The 21955-nt window shown below is 34.6% G+C and overlaps 5 protein-coding genes across 5 annotated transcripts; 2 read left to right on the top strand and 3 right to left on the bottom strand.

The window, feature by feature from the left end:
* Positions 1–892: 892 nt before the first annotated feature.
* Positions 893–2189, bottom strand: LOC131851530 (alcohol dehydrogenase class-3). Its single transcript, XM_059202036.1, has one exon. It carries the CDS (start codon positions 2084–2086, stop codon positions 956–958), a length of 1131 nt encoding a protein of 376 aa, XP_059058019.1. The 5' UTR covers positions 2087–2189; the 3' UTR covers positions 893–955.
* Positions 2190–2692: 503 nt separating this feature from the next.
* LOC131851536 (uncharacterized) lies at positions 2693–6854 on the top strand. Its single transcript, XM_059202043.1, has 4 exons — positions 2693–2833; positions 3613–3777; positions 5274–5655; positions 5773–6854. The coding sequence occupies exons 1-4, from the start codon at positions 2702–2704 to the stop codon at positions 6846–6848; spliced, it is 1755 nt and encodes a 584-aa protein (XP_059058026.1). The 5' UTR covers positions 2693–2701; the 3' UTR covers positions 6849–6854.
* Positions 6855–7964: 1110 nt separating this feature from the next.
* Positions 7965–9341, bottom strand: LOC131851542 (RNA-binding region-containing protein 3). Its single transcript, XM_059202048.1, has one exon. The coding sequence runs from the start codon at positions 9255–9257 to the stop codon at positions 7965–7967; it is 1293 nt and encodes a 430-aa protein (XP_059058031.1). The 5' UTR covers positions 9258–9341.
* A 592-nt stretch (positions 9342–9933) lies between these two features.
* Positions 9934–13059, top strand: LOC131851537 (chitobiosyldiphosphodolichol beta-mannosyltransferase). Its single transcript, XM_059202044.1, has 4 exons — positions 9934–10489; positions 11488–11753; positions 12032–12317; positions 12750–13059. Exons 1-4 carry the CDS (start codon positions 9942–9944, stop codon positions 12961–12963), a joined length of 1314 nt encoding a protein of 437 aa, XP_059058027.1. The 5' UTR covers positions 9934–9941; the 3' UTR covers positions 12964–13059.
* An 811-nt stretch (positions 13060–13870) lies between these two features.
* On the bottom strand, positions 13871–14779 carry LOC131851541 (NHP2-like protein 1). Its single transcript, XM_059202047.1, has 2 exons — positions 14560–14779; positions 13871–14339 (listed from the first exon to the last, which is right to left on the bottom strand). Exons 1-2 carry the CDS (start codon positions 14560–14562, stop codon positions 13950–13952), a joined length of 393 nt encoding a protein of 130 aa, XP_059058030.1. The 5' UTR covers positions 14563–14779; the 3' UTR covers positions 13871–13949.
* Between the last annotated feature and the right edge of the window lie 7176 nt (positions 14780–21955).

Below are 21955 nucleotides of genomic sequence, written 5' to 3'. Positions count from 1 at the left end.
CACGACAGACAGAGTTAGTCACATTTATAATACTAGTAAGGATTGTGTGAGCTGAGGATGTAAATAAAATATTTATCTATCTAATCTATACATAAATGATATTAACATACCTAAAAAAAACTTGTTTACATTATTTTTCTAAAAGTAGTGTGTCAATTCAACTCGTATTAAATTTATTATTAATATGAATAACTACTTCATTGAGTTTGACCTTGTTACTCATTAACCTCTTACATAATGGAGGACATGAATGATTGTTTAAATAATATATTAATATTGTCACTTTCTTGATATGTCTGTCCCAGCCACGATGCAACACCTATTGTATATATGGTTGTTACTACTGTTGAGGATTATAAGCAACTTGGGGGAAAAGGGGATTGTTAGTAATGTGGACTCATGACCCCATTACTAGCAATGTACCATGGCAGGTTGACCTCCATGCGGTTCCCCTTGAAAACCATCATGAAATTCCTGGTGAATTTGTCACAATGTGCTAACCGACCTGACCTCATGCTCAACTTATCATCCTCCACTGGTGACCCGCCAGCGTAAACCGTTAGCGCAGGCGGGAGCACCATTCCATTATCATGAAAAAAAAAATTATAAACATGAAATACCTTTTGTACCTGTTTTAATAGACAATAAATCATAAATTCACGGACAAGAAATAATTCTATCAGGACTGTCACAGCCAAAACTACAGTTTCTGAATGTATAGGTTGAGAATGATATGTAACAGATAACAGGAAACACATTTTGTAACTGTGTTAATGTACAATTAAGCATTATATGATTAACAAATGAGCTGAAGTTATAAGATTATCTGATAATTAATCTATATTTATATGATAAATAAAAGTCATTTTATGGTAATAATTTTATATTTGTATTAAAAATATTATACCAAACTTTTATAGTTAGTAACATTATATAAATAGAAATATATTTAAACTTAGAAATGTACCACAGCTCGTATTGATTTTCCGGTATGCATTAAATGGAATGCCTCATTGATTTCCTTGAGGGGAACGTCATGTGTTACAAAGTCATCGATGGGCAACTTTTTGCTGATATACTCTTTAACCAGTTTAGGCACACTGTCACGACTCTTGTAGCCACCAAACGCTGTCCCCTTCCAGGTACGGCCAGTGACAAGTTGGAATGGACGAGTGCTAATCTCTTCACCTGCAGCAGCCACTCCGATAATGACAGACACCCCCCAACCCTTGTGGCAAGCTTCCAACGCAGCGCGCATGGTGTTCACGTTACCAATACATTCAAATGTGTAATCTAAACCACCATCCGTCAAGTCAACCAACACTTGTTGGATCGGTCTGTCATGATCCTTGGGGTTCACAAACTCATTGACACCAAACTTTTTTGCAATCTCATACTTATCAGGGTTGATGTCCACACCAATAATGCGTTTAGCACCAGCAGCCTTGCATCCTAGAGCCACAGCCAGGCCAACTGCTCCTAGACCAAAGATGGCGCAGTTTGAGCCAGGGTCAACTTTAGCTGTGTTTAAAGCTGCTCCATAGCCCGTTGGAATACCGCAACCGAGCAGGCACACCTTATCCAAGGGCGCTGCATCGTCGACTTTGCAAATGGAAATTTCTAGAACCACAGTGTACTCACTAAAAGTCGAACATCCCATGAAGTGGTACAGTTCCTGCCCTCTGCAGCGAAACCGTCTCGTACCATCTGGCATCAAACCTTGACCTTGTGTCACTCGTACTTTTTGACACAGGTTAGTTTTTGGGTTGAGGCAGAATTTACATGTGTTGCACTGAGGAACGTACAGTGGCACGACGTGATCGCCTGGTTTGACTGACGTGACACCTTCCCCGATACTTTCAACAATACCGCCGCCCTCATGGCCCAAAATAACTGGGAAAACTCCTTCTGGATCTTTTCCGGAGAGGGTATACGAATCAGTATGACAAACTCCGGTGGCTGTTATTTTTACACGGACTTCGCCAGCTTTGGGTGGGTCTACTTCGATTTCTTCTATAGATAGCGGCTTTCCGGCTTCCCAGGCGACGGCCGCTTGGCATTTTATTACTTTGCCGGCTGTAGACATTTTCGCACTAATAGTACAAACGACTGCCAGCGACGAACTAAATCTTAGTTTACACTTTACACTACTATAAATCGATTTGTGCAAAAAAGGAAGTGCTAATGATACGCCGCGGCGCCGTATCAGTAATTTGATGATATAACAAACTGATTGAATACAAAATTATTACGTCAAACGAACGTGAACGCACGAGACGGCGCGCGGCGGGAGTGAAATAATAATAAAGTAACAATGATATTAGATGCCGGAGCCAGAAGGAAAAAAAAAGAAAAAATATTTTACATATTTAACCATTACCATTCAAAGACAATTACTATTTCCTATGAAAATACGTTATGATTTACGCTAAGTACATATACTTTTTGTATGCGCATTATATTATATTTGTGTGTTATATATACATAGGTATACATTAATAATACATATATATATATATACCTAACTATTATACGCTAGGACCGTGTGTATATTTTTAACTATATGACTGACAGCACTGAACTGACATTTTATTGTGATAAGATTGACTCAGTAATTGACAGTACTGTAATAGCGCATGGTTGGATGTTATCGAAAGTAAATAAGACAATAAGTAATCTGAATCTGAATTTAATTTGAATAATGGCAAAATTTCATAATTATTATGTGTTATGTCCACTGATAGACCAAAATAGTTTTCTTGGTGTCTCAAAGGATAAAGATTCAAGCAATGTAATTGTCACGCTCGGAAAAAATGTTGTAAATAAATACCGGGTAAGAATTTCATACCAACAACATGAATAGAGGAAACATTAAATGTAACGTGTTGTTTATAATTCATTAAAGCTTTTAGTCAATAGGTACTAACTAATATATCACTGTGGAATATTTGACTTTATTTTGTTACAACTTTTAGGTTATATTTTTATAAACATGTTTAGCTCTACTAATTTTTGTATGTAGTAATGGAGATTTGAAGCCCGTTTTTACCAATATACCCAGTCATATCAACTTCCACGCGATTCCCCCTGGAAACGGTAGAGGTAAATGCCTTGTGAATTCTCTATAATGAGCTAAATGACCCGACTTAATATCATGCTCTACTGCTCCAGCTCCAGCGTATAGGTAGCGAGTACACCATTAGAATGGTGTCTCTATTAATCTGAAATAAAAAAACTAGTGTTGTTTATTAGGGAATCTTCTATAATAACAATGAAAAGTGTAATCACTAAACATACAATATCTTTATTAGCTTTAAATAAACATGTACTCCCAACCTACATCACTTCAAAACTGTTATAATATATTTAAATTAAATATGACAATATATATATTTGCTCTAAAGTTCCCTTCAATCTCTATAATATTATGTTTTTTAAAATTTAGTTTTTATATTTTGGCGCCAATATATTTTTATTTTTATATGGATTTATGAACACAAAAGAACATCCTATACAGCTATATTGGTATTATAAACTCTTATTATTTTTATTTATCAATATATAAATCATAGGATATTTAACAAGTGTTGTTATTTTTTTTTCTCTCGTCAGCTCTCAGATCAAAAGCAAGTCGGCGGATGGACTTCCAAGGATCATATAACGGCAGCAGTTATTTACGACAAAGAACAAGATTCCTATGTTGGAGTGTTTAATAACAACACAATCAAAAATTGGAATGAAGATTCAGAAAATCTTGATAAAATAAAAAAGCACAAGGTAGGGTAGAACTTTTTTTTGTAAATAAATATAATATAGTAATATCAATTACCAGTTTAGAATGAACACTATAACTTATTTTGTGAATTATAAATATATAATTGATATTAAATTATTATATCATTATTATTACATAGCATAAAACAAAGTCGCTGTAGTTGTCTGTCCGTTCCTATGCATGCTTAAATCTATAAAACTATGTGACAGATTTTGAAGCGGTATTTTTTTAATAGATAGAATGATTTCAGAGGAAGGTTTATATATATAATACATGTACAACCATGGTAAGTCGGGCCAAGTAGCTAGTATATGTATAAAATACATATTTCTTGAAAGGAATTACACTGGCCAGAATCATCTCTAGACTACTTTTTCACAAAGTACCCACTATAGTACATAACATAAATCAAATTGCAATTTTGTATAAAGCAGAGAAATAATAGTATAAGAAAATAGAAGTGGTAGCACATAGATCATAATGAATAAGACTTAGGATTTGTCCTCAGTCAGTGCAGTATGTACTGGCTGGAGTTTAAAATAAATAAGTAGAAGGAACCAATAAATTTGAGAAGTTATCCAGTCACTTAACATCTCACTAGTCAATGATTTTCTAAAAACATCTTTAAAACCAGTGATTAGACAGGTGAATATGTAATAATTTTAATCTATACTTGCCCCGGCTTCAAAATCCGTTGCACAGTTTTAAAGATTTAGCATACATAGGCATGGTCAGACGGCGACTTTGTTTTATACTATGTGATTATATGTTTGCTGACCACCAACACCATGATAAATCAATTGATAAAATTAGACTTAAAGACCTGTCTTAAAGAAACTCATAAATAGTAAATCCACTGAGGGGCCGCTCAAGTATTATGTAAGCAGACTTATTAAAAAAGTAAATAACTACCTATGACGTAATAATCATCTAAACTCCCCCCCATGTCATCCAAAATAAGCAAAGTAAAAAAATAGTGCTTACGTATTACTTGAACGGCCCCTAATGATTAGAAGGAAATGTTATGCTATATTTACATTCAGCCGTTTCCCCTGCCACTCGCGCTGCCGGAAATATTGCCGGACGACAACTAAGTGAGAGGGCTGATGTAAAAACACGCTGCCAATCGCGCTGCCAGTCATTTGACTCGCGCACGAAAAACTGACAATCGAGCGCCGGGCAGCGCGAGTGGCAGCGCCGATGGCATGGGAAGTGTCCATTCGTGTTTACACTCTCGCGCTGCTCACTTCCCTGCCCACTCGGGCTGAGTGTAAATTGGACATTACTGTGTAGTATAGAAATATAGGGAATAATTATTATCTATTATGAAATATATCACACATATAGATCACCTCTATAGTTGTATACAAAAATATATTGTCTTATTTTTTTTGGATCAAACTGTTAATTTTATAATAACTGAACTAAAAATATCCATTCACTGTTAAAAATTATGTAAGTTCGTAATATGTTAATAAGTTTGTTGACTGATTTGCAGTTTCCGCTGAATATTTTGAAATTAATAACAAGACGAAATCAAGCTCCACTTATTATATTCTCCAATGGGAACTGTGCATCATTACCATACGCCATTGAAAATAGGAAGACTTACGAAGGGAAGTCTATATTGAAAGAGGGTGAAGAAATTGTAGATATTGCTTCCTGGTCTGAAAAAAAAACTGATTTCATATGTTATGTGACAAAGTACAAAAAAGATGATGAAGATAAATATGGAATTATTAACTGTCAGCTTCGAGATGAACTTGGTGATATAGACAAGTTTAAACTGAGTAAAATCAAGGTGACAAGACCTGATAATGTTTACGTTGTAGGGGAACTGATAGTAGTAACAGCTGTAAAACATGTTATATATTTTTTATGTAAGTTACATTATATATTTATAATAATTAATACTATTGTTTAGTTAAAAAATAACATGTACATTTCTAAAATTTCTAATAAACAATACCTAATTAATAATAAATTTAACATTTCAGGGAGTGATTCAAAAATGACTATGTACGACATTCAAACAAAACAGTGGGATTCTGTTGGAACAGTGCCTTGGATTTGCACTCTCAAGAAAGTTTCACTTGCATTCATGGGAGAAGATCACCTTATAATATTTGGTAACAATTCGAACAAAGATGGTGCTGTAATTCTAGTATATAATGTACTTCTTGGCATTGTATCATACCGGTATCCCATGAAAATGTACTCAGATGATGCAAAATTATATTGTATAAAGAAACGGATAATATTAGAAGCTACCAATCACATTGGCACGCTACCTTACGTATTAGAAACAAAAAGAAATCTATCCAGTCTTTTGGGATCCCATGAAATTGGACAAAATGAATACACAACAGTTGCAGATTGGGATGCGGCTGAAGAACCCAAATTTGGAGCTACCAATGAAATAAAGGAGCTGTTGAAACATGGATTTACAGAAAGAAGAATCTGTTCACAATTAATAACACCACTTGTAGAACAAAAATCAGTCGGTAAAATAAAACATCTCTTGACTCATTTCAAAGATATACCTGAATCAATACTATCAGTTCTTCTAAAGCATGCTGTTAAAATATTTAATGTAAATGAGTTTGATATAACTGACAGGGAAAAGAGTGTAGCGCTTTTTAATGATATGGTATATAACGAAAAAAATATGGGAAGTGGACTTCTGAATTATGTTTTAGGGATCTCCTTTAGTGATGCATTATTAATACCACATTTGAGAGAGATGCTAACATTGAACGACACACTCTTTGTTATAAGTTATATCTCATATTTACTAAGTCATCCCATTATTCCAATGAGCGTGGAAAGGGAGGATAGGCTTTGTGATTGGTGTATTATGTTAATGGATGCATTCTATCAACAATTTCTAATGACAAAAGATGAAAGAGTCACTCAAGTGTTACAAAATACATTGAATACTGTATTGGAACTGACGAACCAATTGATCAAAATAGATAAGTTTCTACCTGTTTTAAACAAACTCTTAAATAGTAACTCTACTGATGATGTGAAGGAAAAATTGCCGTATAGTATAGAAATGATGGAAATATAATGTGAATGATGAACAATTTGATTTAATTTGCCTATCACCCAACTTTAGTCTCTTTACTCTTCTTACTATTTTAATATGACCTGAATACTAAGACCTATTCTTAGTATTCAGGTCATATTAAAATAGTTACACTTTGAAACTGTCAAATAAGTATTTTATATATTGTACTGACTGTATAGTTTTTTTTTATTGATGATAATCGAATGAGGCAACCGGCTGTGTTAACGGTTTACGCTGGCGGTACAACAGTGGAGGATGATAAGATGAATATGATTCCAGGTCAGTTAACCCATCATGACAAATTCACCAGAAATTTGTCACTACGGTTTCTAGGGGAACCGCGTGGGGGTCAACCCGACATGGTACATTGCTAGTAAAGTGGTCGTTAGTCCACATTACCAGATAATATAATATTACATAACATTACTAACAATCTTTTTTTTTATGGATGATAATGGAATGGTGCACTCACCTGCGCTAACGGTTTACGCTGGCGGGGCACCAGTGGAGGATGATAAGATGAACATGAAGTCAGTTCAGTTAGCCCAACGTGACAAATTCACCGGGAATGTATCACGATGGTTTCCAGGGGTAACCGCGTGGAGGTCGATCTGACATGGTACATTGCTAGCAATGGGATCATTAGTCCACATTACTAGCTCCACTGGTGCCCCGCCAGCGTAAACCGTTAGCGCAGGCGGGTGCACCATACCATTTTCATCCATAAAAAAACTTCGATGGTCTATCGGTTTAGTACACCACTTTACTTTCGATGGTTGCAGGTTCGACTCCTCATATGGTGCAAACATTTGTATTCATGATGATGATTGTATCGGTCTGAGTGTTTTCTATGTATATTATGTATTTATTTACAAAAAAAATCTTAAGTATTTATATCAGTGGTCTTACTAGATAACTGATATAAATACTTGAAGATTTTCTATTGAAACACAAACACAAGTTGCAGTGGGACTAGATGGCACTGTGTACAGTATTTGTTTTACTACAAATTACTAGTTGTCTATTATGCTGTATTTCAATGTTGATGTTTTATATAGAGGATATTTTTATAATAACAAGTCTCAATAAGTTATATTAAAGTAAAACAAAAACATATTATTCTATACTTTTTTTATTAGCAGCTCTGGCAAACTGTACGACCATTGGTTTATCTTTTAACATGTAACCATTTGTTTCATTTAATGCTTTTTCCGCTGTACTAACAGAAGGAAATGTCACAAATGCTTGCCCTTTCATTTTACCTTCCTGCATGACCCTCACATCAAAACACAACTGTTCTTCATCTGTGAGATCTTCCACATAACGCTTATATATTCTCTTAACATCTAATTCGGTAACAGTTTTTGCTAAATTTTTAATGTACAACCTCATCGAAGGTTGGCCAGGGTGATAGTTTTTAAATATGGGTAGTACTTTCATATCTCTATATGATAGTCTGTTGCGTAATAACTCCTTTTTAGTAATAGTGGGTTGTTCGGGCTCCATTACAGCTTCTGGAGTGTGCGTAGGTTGTTCTTCTTTCTCGAATTTACCAAGCTCTCCAATAACTTCAGGCTCTTCGGATGGCTTCTGTAGAGCGTCTTGATGGACGACGAGCGATATTTTCTTTGCTTCCTGTATCGGTGTGATATTTTCAAATACTTCCTCTTGGTTAATATGAACCCTTTTCGCTTTGGGTAATGTTGCCGTAGACAAAATAGCAGCGACACGTTTTCTAGTCTTTGGAAGAGTCTGCTGCCGTCTTTTTACTGATTTAGGTATAGACTGCTGTTGTTTTTCAACTTCGTCACTTGATATTTCTGATTCTGGCTCGCTAACAGGTAGGGGTGGTATCACACTTACTTCACTAACCAAATACTCTTGAAATGTTTCTTTGAAAAATTCTATAGCTCTCTCATTGTCTTTGAATGGTGTATCAAGGCACATTCTATTCATCAAATGTAATACTTGTATATAAAAAGGTTTATGTTTACATATCGCATATAAAATGTTAATAAGAGTCGTGGTACTCGCATCTGGATATTTATACCGCAAGTGCACTGGGGGCGGCTGATAAAAGTCCACAGACGGGTTCCAAGCGTTCAAGAGCCTAAGGAAGTCCTTCAAATGTTTAGTTGACGCAGAAGTTTCGATTTCTTGGTTATCATTTTTAATTAATTCTTTCTCAAAGGAATACTCTACAACTAGTCTTCTTTGTGCTATTTTAAGCTGGTGAAGTCTTATTAGTGACGCCTTCGCTTTTTCTGCGCTAGAAAATGATGCAAATATATAGTTCCGTTTGGCGGAGGTCTCCCACACTTTTTCAGCACCAAAATGTTTTAAAAGTTGCTCCTTGTCTTGGAAAGACAAGAAATTTGGCAAATGTCTAATGAGTAACACATTGGACATGTTTACAATTTTAAAAACATAAAAAACACCAAGTACTGAATAATTTGTTTCTTCTTCTTTTCTTCTATGGCAATCGGTCGTTATTTTTACGAACAAATAATTTGTTTTGGTTTTTGTATTTGTTGTTTTTTTTTTTCATACGTCAATTTTCCTTTTTAATGATAGATCAGGCAAAGACCCTCAGATCGTACAGCCTATTTCGAATTTGAATAAATTTATTATGATTTTTACCATGGCAAAAATGACAATAAAATTTTTGATAATTGACATAATTGTTCATGTTTTCACAATTTATCCTTTTACAATGACTTTATTGACAAGCCGTTTTTAGTATTTTAATAGGGTTTGGCTTTGCGCCAAGGACACGATCTACGAAAAAATGTAGTTAAAGGTAAAATTGTAGAGTACTAGTTTTGTAATATAAAACAAGTAATGAATTGGAATTCATTTTGGTTTTTTGTAGATAGACCATATCCAAATAGTTGACAGCTATCATTGTCAATCAGTGACAAGACAACAGACGTAAGTCTTTTTGCTCTGTGCGACAAACAACTGACATTTGTTTATCAGCGGTTTATTATTCGGTTTATTTATTATCAAAACCTCAAATTTTATGTACTTATATTAATCTAAAAAGAAATCATGGTATTTCATATATAAATAGCTATTTAAAAGCTTATTACAATGGTAGAACACGCGCGAAAATCAGCAAAAGTTGTGGTACTGGGAGATATAGGTAGAAGTCCCCGAATGCAATACCATGCATTATCTCTTGCTAACAGCGGCCTTAAAGTCAATATTATAGCTTACGTGGATTCTGAACCTCTCGCTGAGATATTAGAGAATCATAATATTAGTATTACTAAGCTGAAACCCTTAGTTTTGGAGAGAGGGCCCAAATTATTGCAATATGCTTTAAAAGCACTATGGCAGTCGATAAGTCTGTTGATTGCTTTATTTTTTACTGGGAAATATGATTACTTACTGTGCCAGAACCCACCGGCGGTCCCAACTTTACCAGTATGTCGATTTTATTGCTTAGTCACAAGGACAAAATTCATAATAGACTGGCACAACTATGCCTTTTCAATAATGGCCATGTCACTACCCTCAAAGCATCCATTGTTGAGGATATCTGAATATATTGAGAGATATTTTGGTCAATCATCAGATAACAATCTCTGTGTTACATATGCCATGAAAGCAGACTTGTTAGAAAATTGGAATTTAACGTAAGTACTCATTAAGTTGATAATGCAATAATAGTAGTCCTTTTTTCGACAGTACAGTATTTCATTTATGCAAAGACTTCCTATAATAGCCTCCATTGTATTGTATATTGGACTCCAGTCTCCGCAATTAGCTTCTAATTTGGGCCGGTGTGTGTGCAGAGCCAGACTACTAAAGTAGCCAGCCAAGCTCCTCCCAGAAGTGCAGAAGTCTGAGGCTCCTGATGTCTTCACAGGCTTTACGGAGCGACCTCACCATTCCGAGGATTTGTTTTCGTTGTGTGGCCACTGCTGCAATAATAGTAGTCCTTTTTTCGACAGTACAATATTTCATTTATGCAAAGACTTCTTATAATAGACCCCATATCTCTCTATCATTAGCTATGTCTAATTGCCATTTGCTACAGCTTTAACTGTCGACTGTTGAGCAATATTATAGAAAAGATGGCTGTTGTAAATTGTATGTCTAAAATTATTGCACAGTTGTTATTAATTGCACAGTAAGTGTGGTGACCACTGCCTTGTAGGTACACACAGGGGCGGATCGTGAATTTGTAGGGCCCGGTGCTAAAACTTAAGGGCCTACTTAATTATATTACTCAACTAAAAAAATACACAGACCAAAAAAAGCGAAGTTAATTCCCTGTTCCATTGGATAGATGCACACATCCATGGGTTGACTAATCTCAGGGTTGTTAACCTTATGATAGGTTTCTTAATATTATAGATCTTTTAATCTAAATATGGCCTATTGTTTTCAGTGGGGGCTGGGGGCCCTGGGATGCAGCCCATAAAGCCTATAGGTAGATCCGCCCCTGGGTACACACAACTATATAAAAACTGTCTTCAATCTACCTTTTATTAGTCTCTTTCATTACTTATACCTGTTTTTGTACCTTGTGAACCATTTCATATCAAATTTAGACTGTCTTACTGTCTATGTAGTTGAACTAGTAGACAAATATTAGGGCTGCTCATTTCGATGATTCAAAATGTTTCAGAGCCACAGTTCTTTATGATCGACCACCAAAAATATTTCATCCCATAACACTGGAGGAGAAACATGAGTTTTTGATGAAAATAGGACAACACTACCCTCAGTTTCTTGGAGATAATTCAAACAAATCAGATGGTATTACAACTGCTGTTACTCGTTCGGTGGGAAATGGTGTGGAGTTAAGAGCAGATAGGCAGATAGGGATTTTGTTCAGTAGCACTAGTTGGACACCTGATGAAGACTTTGGTATTCTAATGGCTGCCCTACAAGGTGAGTATCTGAGTGCATCTAGACTTGCAGGATCCCTTTCAGTATACCTACTTATTTGTATATATGTACCTGAAAGTTACTGAAAATAATAGTTTTTTTTTTGTCTGTCTATTCTTGCTAATATCTGAAATTTTGACGGAAACCTTCACTTGTAGATAGCTAATATTATAAGGAATAACTTTGGATACTTTTATTATAGAAATGTTATTTTTAAAAAGAAAAATTTTCATGCAGACAAAGTCACGTAACAGCTAATATTTTTATTAATATTGTTGCAGTTTATGAAACAACATACAATCTTACAAAAAAGCTTCCAAAATTAGTATGTGTCATAACTGGCAAAGGTCCAATGAAGCAGCATTACATTGAGGTACTGGAAGCAAAGAGATGGCAACATGTGACTGTGGTCACTCCATGGCTGGAAGCTGTCGACTATCCCACTATGGTTGCCAGTGCCGATCTGGGTGTCTGTCTCCACACCAGTTCATCTGGTCTAGACCTCCCTATGAAAGTGGTTGATATGTTTGGAGCAGGCCTACCAGTCTGTGCATATGATTACAATTGGTAAATAGTTTTATTTCATAAACTATATGACACTACAACTATGTTAATATCTTGATGTATTAATATTAGGTACTTATTGACAGCTCCCGTGGTCTAACGGTTTAGACACTGTCTCACTTTCGATGGTCCCGAGTTCGATTTCTCACACAGTATAGACATTTCTATAAATGAGTATAATATGTATTTACAAACAAATGTATTTGTATGAGCATACATAGTTGTATAGTTAGCTCTCTCTTCTTAGCTTGTGACTAGATAGTGCTGTGTGAAATGTCCTGGGTTATTATTACTTATAGCTATGTATATTATTAGCTCTTAGTAGTTATATTCTTCTAACTACTAAGAGCTAATAATGAGTCAATGAACACAGTAATCATTTTAACTGTAATAATATTCTTTCTGTAAAATTTAAAACAAATAATACTATTTCAGCCTGAATGAACTAGTTGAAAATGGAAAAAATGGATATACCTTCAAGAACAGTGATGAGTTATCTAAGCTAATAGTGACATGGTTTGAGGACTTTCCAAATAATGACAAACAAAATAGAATAGCAGAAAGTATGAAAAGCAAGTTAAATGAATTCCAAAAATCGAGATGGGAAGACAATTGGAATTTAAGAGCTAAGAAGTTTTTTGAATCCTGACACAGCTCTATGAATGAGAATTTATTTAAATTAATTATATTTACAATTGATAACCATTTGTATGAAATACAGACATTCCTTTAAATTTAAAAAATAAATGAAAACAATTATAAGAATGTAATTATTTTACACATTATCATGAACACTTATCTATTCATTATTTTACTAATATTATAAATGTGAAAGTTTCAAATATGGATGGATGGAAGTTTGTACTCTTTCATGTAAAAAGTACTGACTATGGAATTTATACAGGACTATAAGTTTCATGTGGGTGAAAACAAATACTCTGAATAACATTTATTTAAAATAACATATTGCATTGTTCAATGTTGTTAAAAAAATCATGTTGCATGGTTAATATTTCTCTCATGAGTCTGTGTTCTGAATGAGTGGTAGAATTAAAAAAAATGTGAGTATTGAAAAGCACTTATATTGAGTTTATTTATAAAAGATTTCTTTCTATTGGACCTTACTATATTATTTCTGTAGTTTATATAATTTTTGGATTAATTTCTACACATATATACTAAATTACATGTCTTCTCTATAAGACAATTAAGTATATGTCATCTATACATATAAATAAAATTGGAGTGTCTGTTTGTAATATCCAAATAACCGTTTTTCACTATGTGCATATGAATACAAATATGGTACATACACCAAAATAACATTTTTTTTTAATTTTTCAGACAGACTGACGTCTGTTTGTTCCGGCTAATCTCTAAAATGTTTGACCGATTTTTTTTTAGCAGGTATGTGATGTAATAAGGAGTAACTTAGGCTACTTTTATTTTAGAAAACTAAAGTTAAATTCCACGCAGACAAAGCCACGAGAACAGCTACTATATCATATAATACTTTATGGTAAGAATGAAATAATTGAACATAATAAATAAAATACATTTGTCAACTTGTATAATTCACACTGTATTTATAAAAATAACATCCTGCATTCATACATAATTCAGAGTCAACATCACTTAAACTAAGAGTCTTTCAATTTCTTGCTGAATACTTTGAATCTGTGGTTTAAGCTGGCTACCTTCGTTAATGGTAATTGAACAAGCGATGATGGGCCGGGAGACGCCGCAAGCACGCCCCAACGCTTGTTTCGACCTCACAAACACATATGGCACGTTTTTGTCCTCACAAAGGATTGGAATGTGTAACACAATCTCTAAAGGTTCAGCATCAGCGGACATTATAACGAACTCAGATAGACCGCGGTTCAAGGTTTTCGTAGCTTCATTGGCGCCTTTTCGCAACTGCTTATAATTGGCGGCTTGTTGCACCAAGTTGAGTATTTTAGCGGTAAGAGCAGCGTCCGCTAAAGGATACGCTTTCGGATTTACTGCAGCTTCTGTTTCAGCCTAGAAGAAAATATGGTCTATTAGAATGAGTAAACGAAATTCAAGGTTAAGCACTGGTAACATAACCTTACTAATTTTAAAAAATATTTCATATTAATATTACATTTGTATCTACAAAAAAAATATTAATTTCATTAGCATTAATATGTTATAAAACAGGAATTTAGGTGGTAGGCATTATTAATAATGTAGTAAATAATATATAGAAACACGTGTTTACCATTGCGTTTTGCCGCGAGTGTTGATATAATTTCAACCTCTCGGCGATTGCTCGCTTCACTGAGGAAACTGTTAAATTAATGAATTGCTTTAAAAAAACAAACTATTAACCCGTTTATTTATAATAATACGGAGAAATTATTCAATTTTAAACAATAATAATTGTACAGATTCAATCAAACGCCGGTGAGTAGATGAGTGTTGCCAATCACATTGTCAAATTTACCAATTGACACGGACAGAATTACTTTATCTGTGGACAGAATACATCATTCACAGAACACTAAATTACTTAAATATGGGAATGGTTAATTCAAATGGAAATGGAAGTTTAATTAATAGTGAATGGCATTCATTTTTAGAAGATGAATTAAAGACTTGTATTAGTTGGTCGGAACAAATAACTAACTGTCAGAAGGTTTTTATATGTAAAAAGGGGAGATTTTAAAAACCGAGAGAATTCGGGCAAAAAATTCACAAATGTGGAGTTTTTATTATTGACTAACTGTACCCGAGACCGTAGCACCGCTAGGTCAACTTACATTGCTAGCAATAGGATTATTCACCTTACTAAAAATCTTTTTCCTCTAGTCGTCATATAGTTAGAATAGAATCTAAAAACATAATTCTTCTTGTACAGATAGTGATTACCTGAGTCGTGGTGAATTCGTCACGATGAGCTAACTATCCTAACCTCATACTCATTTTCCTCCACTAGTGCCCCGCCAGTGATACCGTTAATTCAGGAGTGTGCATCACTTCATTATCATTCATTAAAAAAATCTATTTATAATCATATTAGCTTTACTATTAACTATTTTCAATAAATGTGTTGATAATGGCGTGTTTCCTCAATTAATGAAATTTAGCAAATTAATTCCACTCTTTAAATCTGGAGATAGATTTGAGCTAGGCAACTATAGACCAATTTCTATTTTGCCAGTTCTAAGTAAAGTATTTGAAAAGATTATGTTTAACCAAATGTTAAAATACTTCAGGGATAACGGACTGCTTCACAGTCAGCAATATGGTTTCACTGCCGGCAAGTCTACTACTGATGCAGGTGTAGCGCTTATTACACATATATTCGAATCATGGGAAAACTCACAGGATGCTCTCGGCGTTTTTTGTGACTTGTCGAAGGCGTTTGATTGCGTAGATCATGAAACCCTTTTGTACAAGCTCAAATATTATGGTATTAGAGATAATGACCTAAGTCTAATGAAAACTTATCTAGAGGATAGAGTGCAAACTGTAGATATTGATGGTGTAAAGTCTAAGGGAATATAAAAATGGGCGTTCCTCAAGGTTCAATATTAGGCCCATTTCTCTTTTTAATTTATATAAATGACCTTCCCTACATGGTAGAGAAAGTTGCAGATATAGTGTTATTTGCGGATGATACTTCGTTAGTGTTTAAAATTGGTCGCCAATGTAATCAATTAGACGATGTAAATTATGCTATCTCTGCTATACTAAATTGGTTCACATGTAATAATTTATTATTGAACTCCAACAAAACTAAGTGCATTAAATTCACGCTGCCTAATGTAAAACAAGTAAATACGCAGCTATTGCTTAATGATGAAATAGTAAATTTTGTTAATGATACAGTTTTTTTAGGAATAACAGTGGACTCGAAGTTACAATGGGGGCCCCATATTTCAAAATTAGCCAGTAGACTTAGTTCTGCTGCTTATGCAATTAGAAGGATAAGGCAATTAACAGACGTGGCGACGGCAAAACTTGTATATTTTAGTTATTTCCATAGCATTATGTCATATGGCATACTGCTATGGGGTAAAGCTGCCGATATAAATACTATATTTATTTTACAAAAGAGAGCCATACGTTCTATTTATGGTATGGGTTCTAGAGAATCATTACGTCAATGCTTTAAACAATCAAATATCCTCACCGTTGCCTCACAGTACATTTATGAAAATATTATGTATACAAGGAAAAACTTAGATAGTTTCAAGAAACTTAAAGACTGTACAAGTAGAAACTTACGCAATAAAAATAAGCTAATTTTACTTAAATGCCGTCTACACAAAGTTAGTAATTCATTTTATGGTAATTGCGTAAGATTCTATAATAAACTGCCAGTCTACGCTAAATCTTACAGAGAGGCAATTCAAATCTTATATTAAACAAATGTTATGTAAAAAAGCCTATTATAAGATAGATGAATTTATAGATGATAGCAATATATAGCAAGAATAAGTTTATTTGCGGACAACGTTATAATTTTGATTTTCATACTGCTTTCTTGATATATGATAGCGTAGCGGCTTTTGTATTGATTGCCGCATGCATCCTTATGTAAAGTGCGAATACTGTAACTACCTATAGTGTTCACTTATTTGTTATTTATGTCTTCTTGTATGTAAGTTGTTATCGACGTAATATCGGCTCGTTAGCCATAGCTCCACGTCTTTACTCCGCGGCGCTTGCGCAGGGAATCCCTTCCCTCTTGCGCACGGCGGTCCGTGTACGCTCGGCTCGAGACGATAGATAATAAACTGCTAGTGTTTCCACATACACTACATCTCTCTCCTTTTTAAGTTTATTTTCTTTTCAAGCATGAATCAATCCACTCTATTAGGTATTTGTTCCTTGGAGGCATGTGTGCTACGTTACACCGATGGTGGACTCATTTTGACACTATACTGCCACACATAAGCCGAATGCCTCTAGTGCGATTGGCCTTTCCAGCGTAACCAGCACCGTGATTTTTCCTCCTCTTTCGAATATAAATTACATTTATATATTAACTCCAATTTACTCTGTGTTTCACATACTTCACCTTTCTTCTTTTATATTTGTTTTCATATAATCGTTATTCCACTTTGTTATTGTGTAATATTATGTAAGATTAGTATAAAGCACTTCTGAAAAAATGTTGTATGTTTATGACCAGAATATCTCTATCATAGTAGTCACTACTTTATATTTTGTAGGTTTAAGGTAAATACTTATATTTTTTTTCATTCTATCTGTCTCATGCAATGTGTTATTTACATGTAGTATTTTTCTTTATCATGTACATTTGAAAACTGATTATCTAAAACACAATCTGGAATTTCTTCAAAACTCCCCACTATTTATTATTATCATTCCATAAAATATTGATGGGTCCTGTGGTGGTATATCAGAATATTATTATTATATCAAGAGTTGCATCAACAATTGCAAACGACTTTCCACTATATTCTGTCTACACATCTGATATCAGTCCATATAGTATTAATTGGGTATAACTATAACCATTCTTCATCGTACCAAAATTATCTCTCTTATCACCTGCATTAATTCAGTGCTAAAATATTAGGAAAGGTTGTCAGACCAGTCTTTGAGCGATCGACATATACCACATATACCACATATATCACCACAGCGACTCTACGTACTCCAGCAATCGTCAATTATATTAGTTATAGAAATTATATTTTCGACCAAAATTAATGTGTGTCCTATGACTTTTGATTTATTATATTTTACTGAATCCGCTCCATTTCACTCCGATAATTAATATGCATTAAAACTGGCAATTTTTTATTACTTATATTCAACCGCAATTTAATGCAACATTCTATCAATTTACCTTTAATGAATAGGACACCATTCATCAATACACAATACAATGCTTGATGACCCCGCCAAAGACAATTTAACACAAACTGGACGTTAATACGCAATTGAATGCTTAACGACCCAGCCAACGCAATTTAATGCAACCTGTCCGCCAATACGCAATTTAATGCTTGACGGCCCAGTCCAACGCAATTTAATGCAATCTGTCCATCAGTTCGCAATTTAATGCCTGATGGCCCAGCCAACGCAATTTAATGCAATCTGTCCATCAGTTCGCAATTTAATGCCTGATGGCCCAGCCAACGCAATTTAATGCAATCTGTCCATCAGTTCGCAATTTAATGCCTGATGGCCCAGCCAACGCAATTTAATGCAACCTGTCCGTCAATACGCAATTTAATGCTTGACGGCCCAGTCTACCTTACCTCTGTAGCTCCTTTTTTAGAATATCAATGCCATTGTCACCGTCATTATAACTCCATTGAACTTCTTAATTCATCCTCTTTAAGTATTGGTTATTAGTATTATGCTCATTGTTTTTCTTCCTTTGCTAATTTCTTTAAGGTCATCCGAGCCAATAGTCAATTTATAAGCAAATCATGGACTCCTGCAAAACACCAAATTTTATAATTATAAGACAATTAAACGCCACTCTTATCCATTTAATTTTCACAATATATACATTTATGACTACTAATTAAACATATTTCAGATTTATTTACTCCACAAGAATGTCCAGTAAATAATTCTAATCTAAAGTATAGGAATACTAATAGTATCCTCAGAACCACTTTTTTTCCAATAATGTATCGTTAGTAATTGTTACTGTCATGCATCATGGTTTACATTATTATCTAGTAATAATAATAATAATAATTGTGCAGCCATAATATAACGCACCTCATTCACAATAATATACCTCGTATATAACGACTTCCTTGATTTAACTAATTCTTTGTAATCCCTTGGATTTTCCATAAGAATCGATGTAAAATATACCTTTACATTGCGACATTATTATTATTATTTTTTTTTAATTTGGAAAAACACCTCTTTCTAAGGAATTTTCTTAACCCAAAACCTTTATATTTTTTTTCGATTTGTTTTATCGAGGTTGCACTGTAGTACGTATGTAAAAGTTAAAACACGCTAATTTGTCTAAGCTACCCTGCAATGCGGCCAAAGTATTTAGAGAGCGACCAACACCAGTACTATGACGATAAACAAATACATGTATATATTTTACAACTACTTTTTTTTTTTTTTTATACTACTATGGTGGCAAACAAGCCTACGGCCCATTTGATGGTAAATGGTTACCGTAGCCTATGGACGCCTGAAGCATCAGGGGTGTCACGTGCGCGTTGCCGACACTTAAGAAACCTTAATATACCCTTTTTGAAAAACCCCATGCTGTAGTCTCGTGAGAAAACCTCGGCAGGAAGTTCATTCCACGATTTAAGTGTACGCGGGAGGAAGCAGGTATCATTTCCTATTAGCTATCTCAAAACTCAAAACCACATTAATACACTTATTTCGCGTATCGCGACACTACACAACTCCAGCCGCAACTGGATTAACTGTCAATTAAAAATGACTCCCCATCGCTCCAACATCCCCGTCACATTCATATAAAACAGCTGTCAGCGCTGTCTGCATGTGATCACAAAACAAATTCTAACTCCATTCCACAGCTACTAAATGCGGTACATTAATGCAATTATGGCTATTATTCCTATTATTTATTCAAGCTTCTTTAAATAAAGAATATTCATATTCTATTCCATGTTCCCGAAACTTCAAAGAATGTAAAAAACATTTTTTTTTCCACTCTAATAACCCCTTCACTCATCCGCATAATGCATTAGGCGAGTAGGTACAATAATTCAGAACTTAATAGTAGTTCTATTTCATGTAACCATTATTGTGCAATTTCTAATTTACTGGTATTTTTAAATTAGAGAGAATCTTAAATATGATTCCATAAAGACATACTCACCACCACTGTACTATACTATAGCTTATTATTAAAAGTTAATCACTGTCATTGCTGTAAAAATAATAGAATAATTCTATATACATAATTAGGTATCATTTTTCTCGTTCCAGTGTTACTGACTATAGAAACCACACACCGCATACAGAAACAGCACTCCTGTACCTTACATCCGACCATAACTAGCGACACACTTCCTCGCAATATAATAGTCGGCATCTCAACCTCTTGACTACGTTGTTTTTTGTTTTTCTTCAACAAATTCATTAGACACTAAATTCACCAAACCAAAAGATTGCCTTCTAGGTCGCAAGTGTAGATGCGCGCTTCATTTTAACACAAAGCACAAATTGGTAAAAATATGCCAGACAAGTAGATAGGCACCTTGCACTATACGACATGTATAGTAGACCCCAACATAATATATCAAACTAATAATTAATCTACATTTAAAACCTTCCTATGCAAAACAATTGCAATTCCCACCGGCATCCATTGGAATGCTCACTAATAATTATTATTTATAAATTATATAATCCAAAAGCCAAATCCAATCCAAATAAAAACATTTTAACCACACTACTTCGCGGCTCTGCTCGAATACCAGAATAAAATAGTCTGCAGGTATTCCGAACAACTCATCCGCATCGAAATGTATGGGACACTGTTACCCAGATACTTCAACACTTGCAATCAATTAAGGCAAATATAAATATTGTTCACCAAGTACTGCTCAAACCGTGTGTGTCACCCCACCTTAGATTTTACTATTGTTGTTTTGTATATAATACCCAACATCAGTACTATAATGCAGGTACAATTGTCAGCTCACCATCATTTGTAATAATATCGTATCACCCGACAACATCGTAATATTTTTTTTTTTATTTACATCGTAATATAATATATTGTACAAAATGTAATATTAGGTTATCATGTGATCATTACAGTTAGAAAGAGGAACTTTAGACCACTTCCATTTGCAGCAATACTCTAAAAGAAAATAGTGACATTTGAACACTAGTCACCACCTCTGTATAAATACAATAAGGCGGCCCTATTGCCAAAAGTAATTAAAGTGCATCGACACCTAGAAAAGATAAAGCAAAACAAACGTGTCGCCCGCACAGTGCTCTATTATACTTCATACCCACAGGTCTATTGCATCACGTAATATGATGTCCCACTAAACATCTCACCGTCACCGTCCCCTTATGAAACGAACATGCAGCGGCAACAACAATCATTACCGATTTTTTTATTTCAACACGGAAATACGGAAGGGGGAATGGGATTGTTAAAATAATCCCACTGCTAACAATATATGACGCCAGAGGGACCTCCACGCGGCTCCCCCCAGAAACCATCGCGACAAATTAACACGAACCCACCACGACGGGCCAACCGATCCTATCCCCCCCGCTCATTCTACCATACTCCATCAGTGCCACGCCAGCGCAGGCAGTACACCATTATCATACATTAAAAATAATAAATCACGGATATACGTAAACATATTACTATAATGATTATTAATACGACTATTCCTACCAGCTAGAGACACTATAGGTATAGCAAGTACAATTTATAATTAGGTACCTACTTACTTGGCGCAAATCGATCGTAAACCGATGTTACCCAGCTATTGTTTTTTCTGTATAGGTCTATATAATTCGCTCCCCGTGCGGCCCCACCATAATCCTTCTAAATTTGTAATTACTCCGTACCCGTAGGTATATGTATATCTTATTAAATGATTTTGTACTTATCTTTATTTATATCCATTTTGCCTCGTCGCCACATA

This window comes from Achroia grisella, unplaced genomic scaffold (genome assembly GCF_030625045.1).
Source record: "Achroia grisella isolate CSIRO2021 unplaced genomic scaffold, CSIRO_AGI_Agris_v1 utg784, whole genome shotgun sequence".
Taxonomy (NCBI): domain Eukaryota; kingdom Metazoa; phylum Arthropoda; class Insecta; order Lepidoptera; family Pyralidae; genus Achroia; species Achroia grisella.
Note: the sequence above shows the minus strand (reverse complement) of the source record. Positions and strands in the feature narration are given on the sequence as shown.

What these genes read in the sequence shown, in the direction of transcription:
- LOC131851530 (XM_059202036.1), bottom strand. Translation starts at nt 2,086, where the DNA reads ATGTCTACAGCCGGCAAAGTAATAAAATGCCAAGCGGCCGTCGCCTGG.
- LOC131851536 (XM_059202043.1), top strand. Translation starts at nt 2,702, where the DNA reads ATGGCAAAATTTCATAATTATTATGTGTTATGTCCACTGATAGACCAA. An exon ending in ATGTTGTAAATAAATACCGG is followed by an intron (nt 2,834 to 3,612) that starts GTAAGAATTTCA and finishes TTCTCTCGTCAG; the next exon opens with CTCTCAGATCAAAAGCAAGT. An exon ending in ACATGTTATATATTTTTTAT is followed by an intron (nt 5,656 to 5,772) that starts GTAAGTTACATT and finishes TTAACATTTCAG; the next exon opens with GGAGTGATTCAAAAATGACT.
- LOC131851542 (XM_059202048.1), bottom strand. Translation starts at nt 9,257, where the DNA reads ATGTCCAATGTGTTACTCATTAGACATTTGCCAAATTTCTTGTCTTTC.
- LOC131851537 (XM_059202044.1), top strand. Translation starts at nt 9,942, where the DNA reads ATGGTAGAACACGCGCGAAAATCAGCAAAAGTTGTGGTACTGGGAGAT. An exon ending in TTAGAAAATTGGAATTTAAC is followed by an intron (nt 10,490 to 11,487) that starts GTAAGTACTCAT and finishes AAAATGTTTCAG; the next exon opens with AGCCACAGTTCTTTATGATC. An exon ending in TCTAATGGCTGCCCTACAAG is followed by an intron (nt 11,754 to 12,031) that starts GTGAGTATCTGA and finishes ATATTGTTGCAG; the next exon opens with TTTATGAAACAACATACAAT.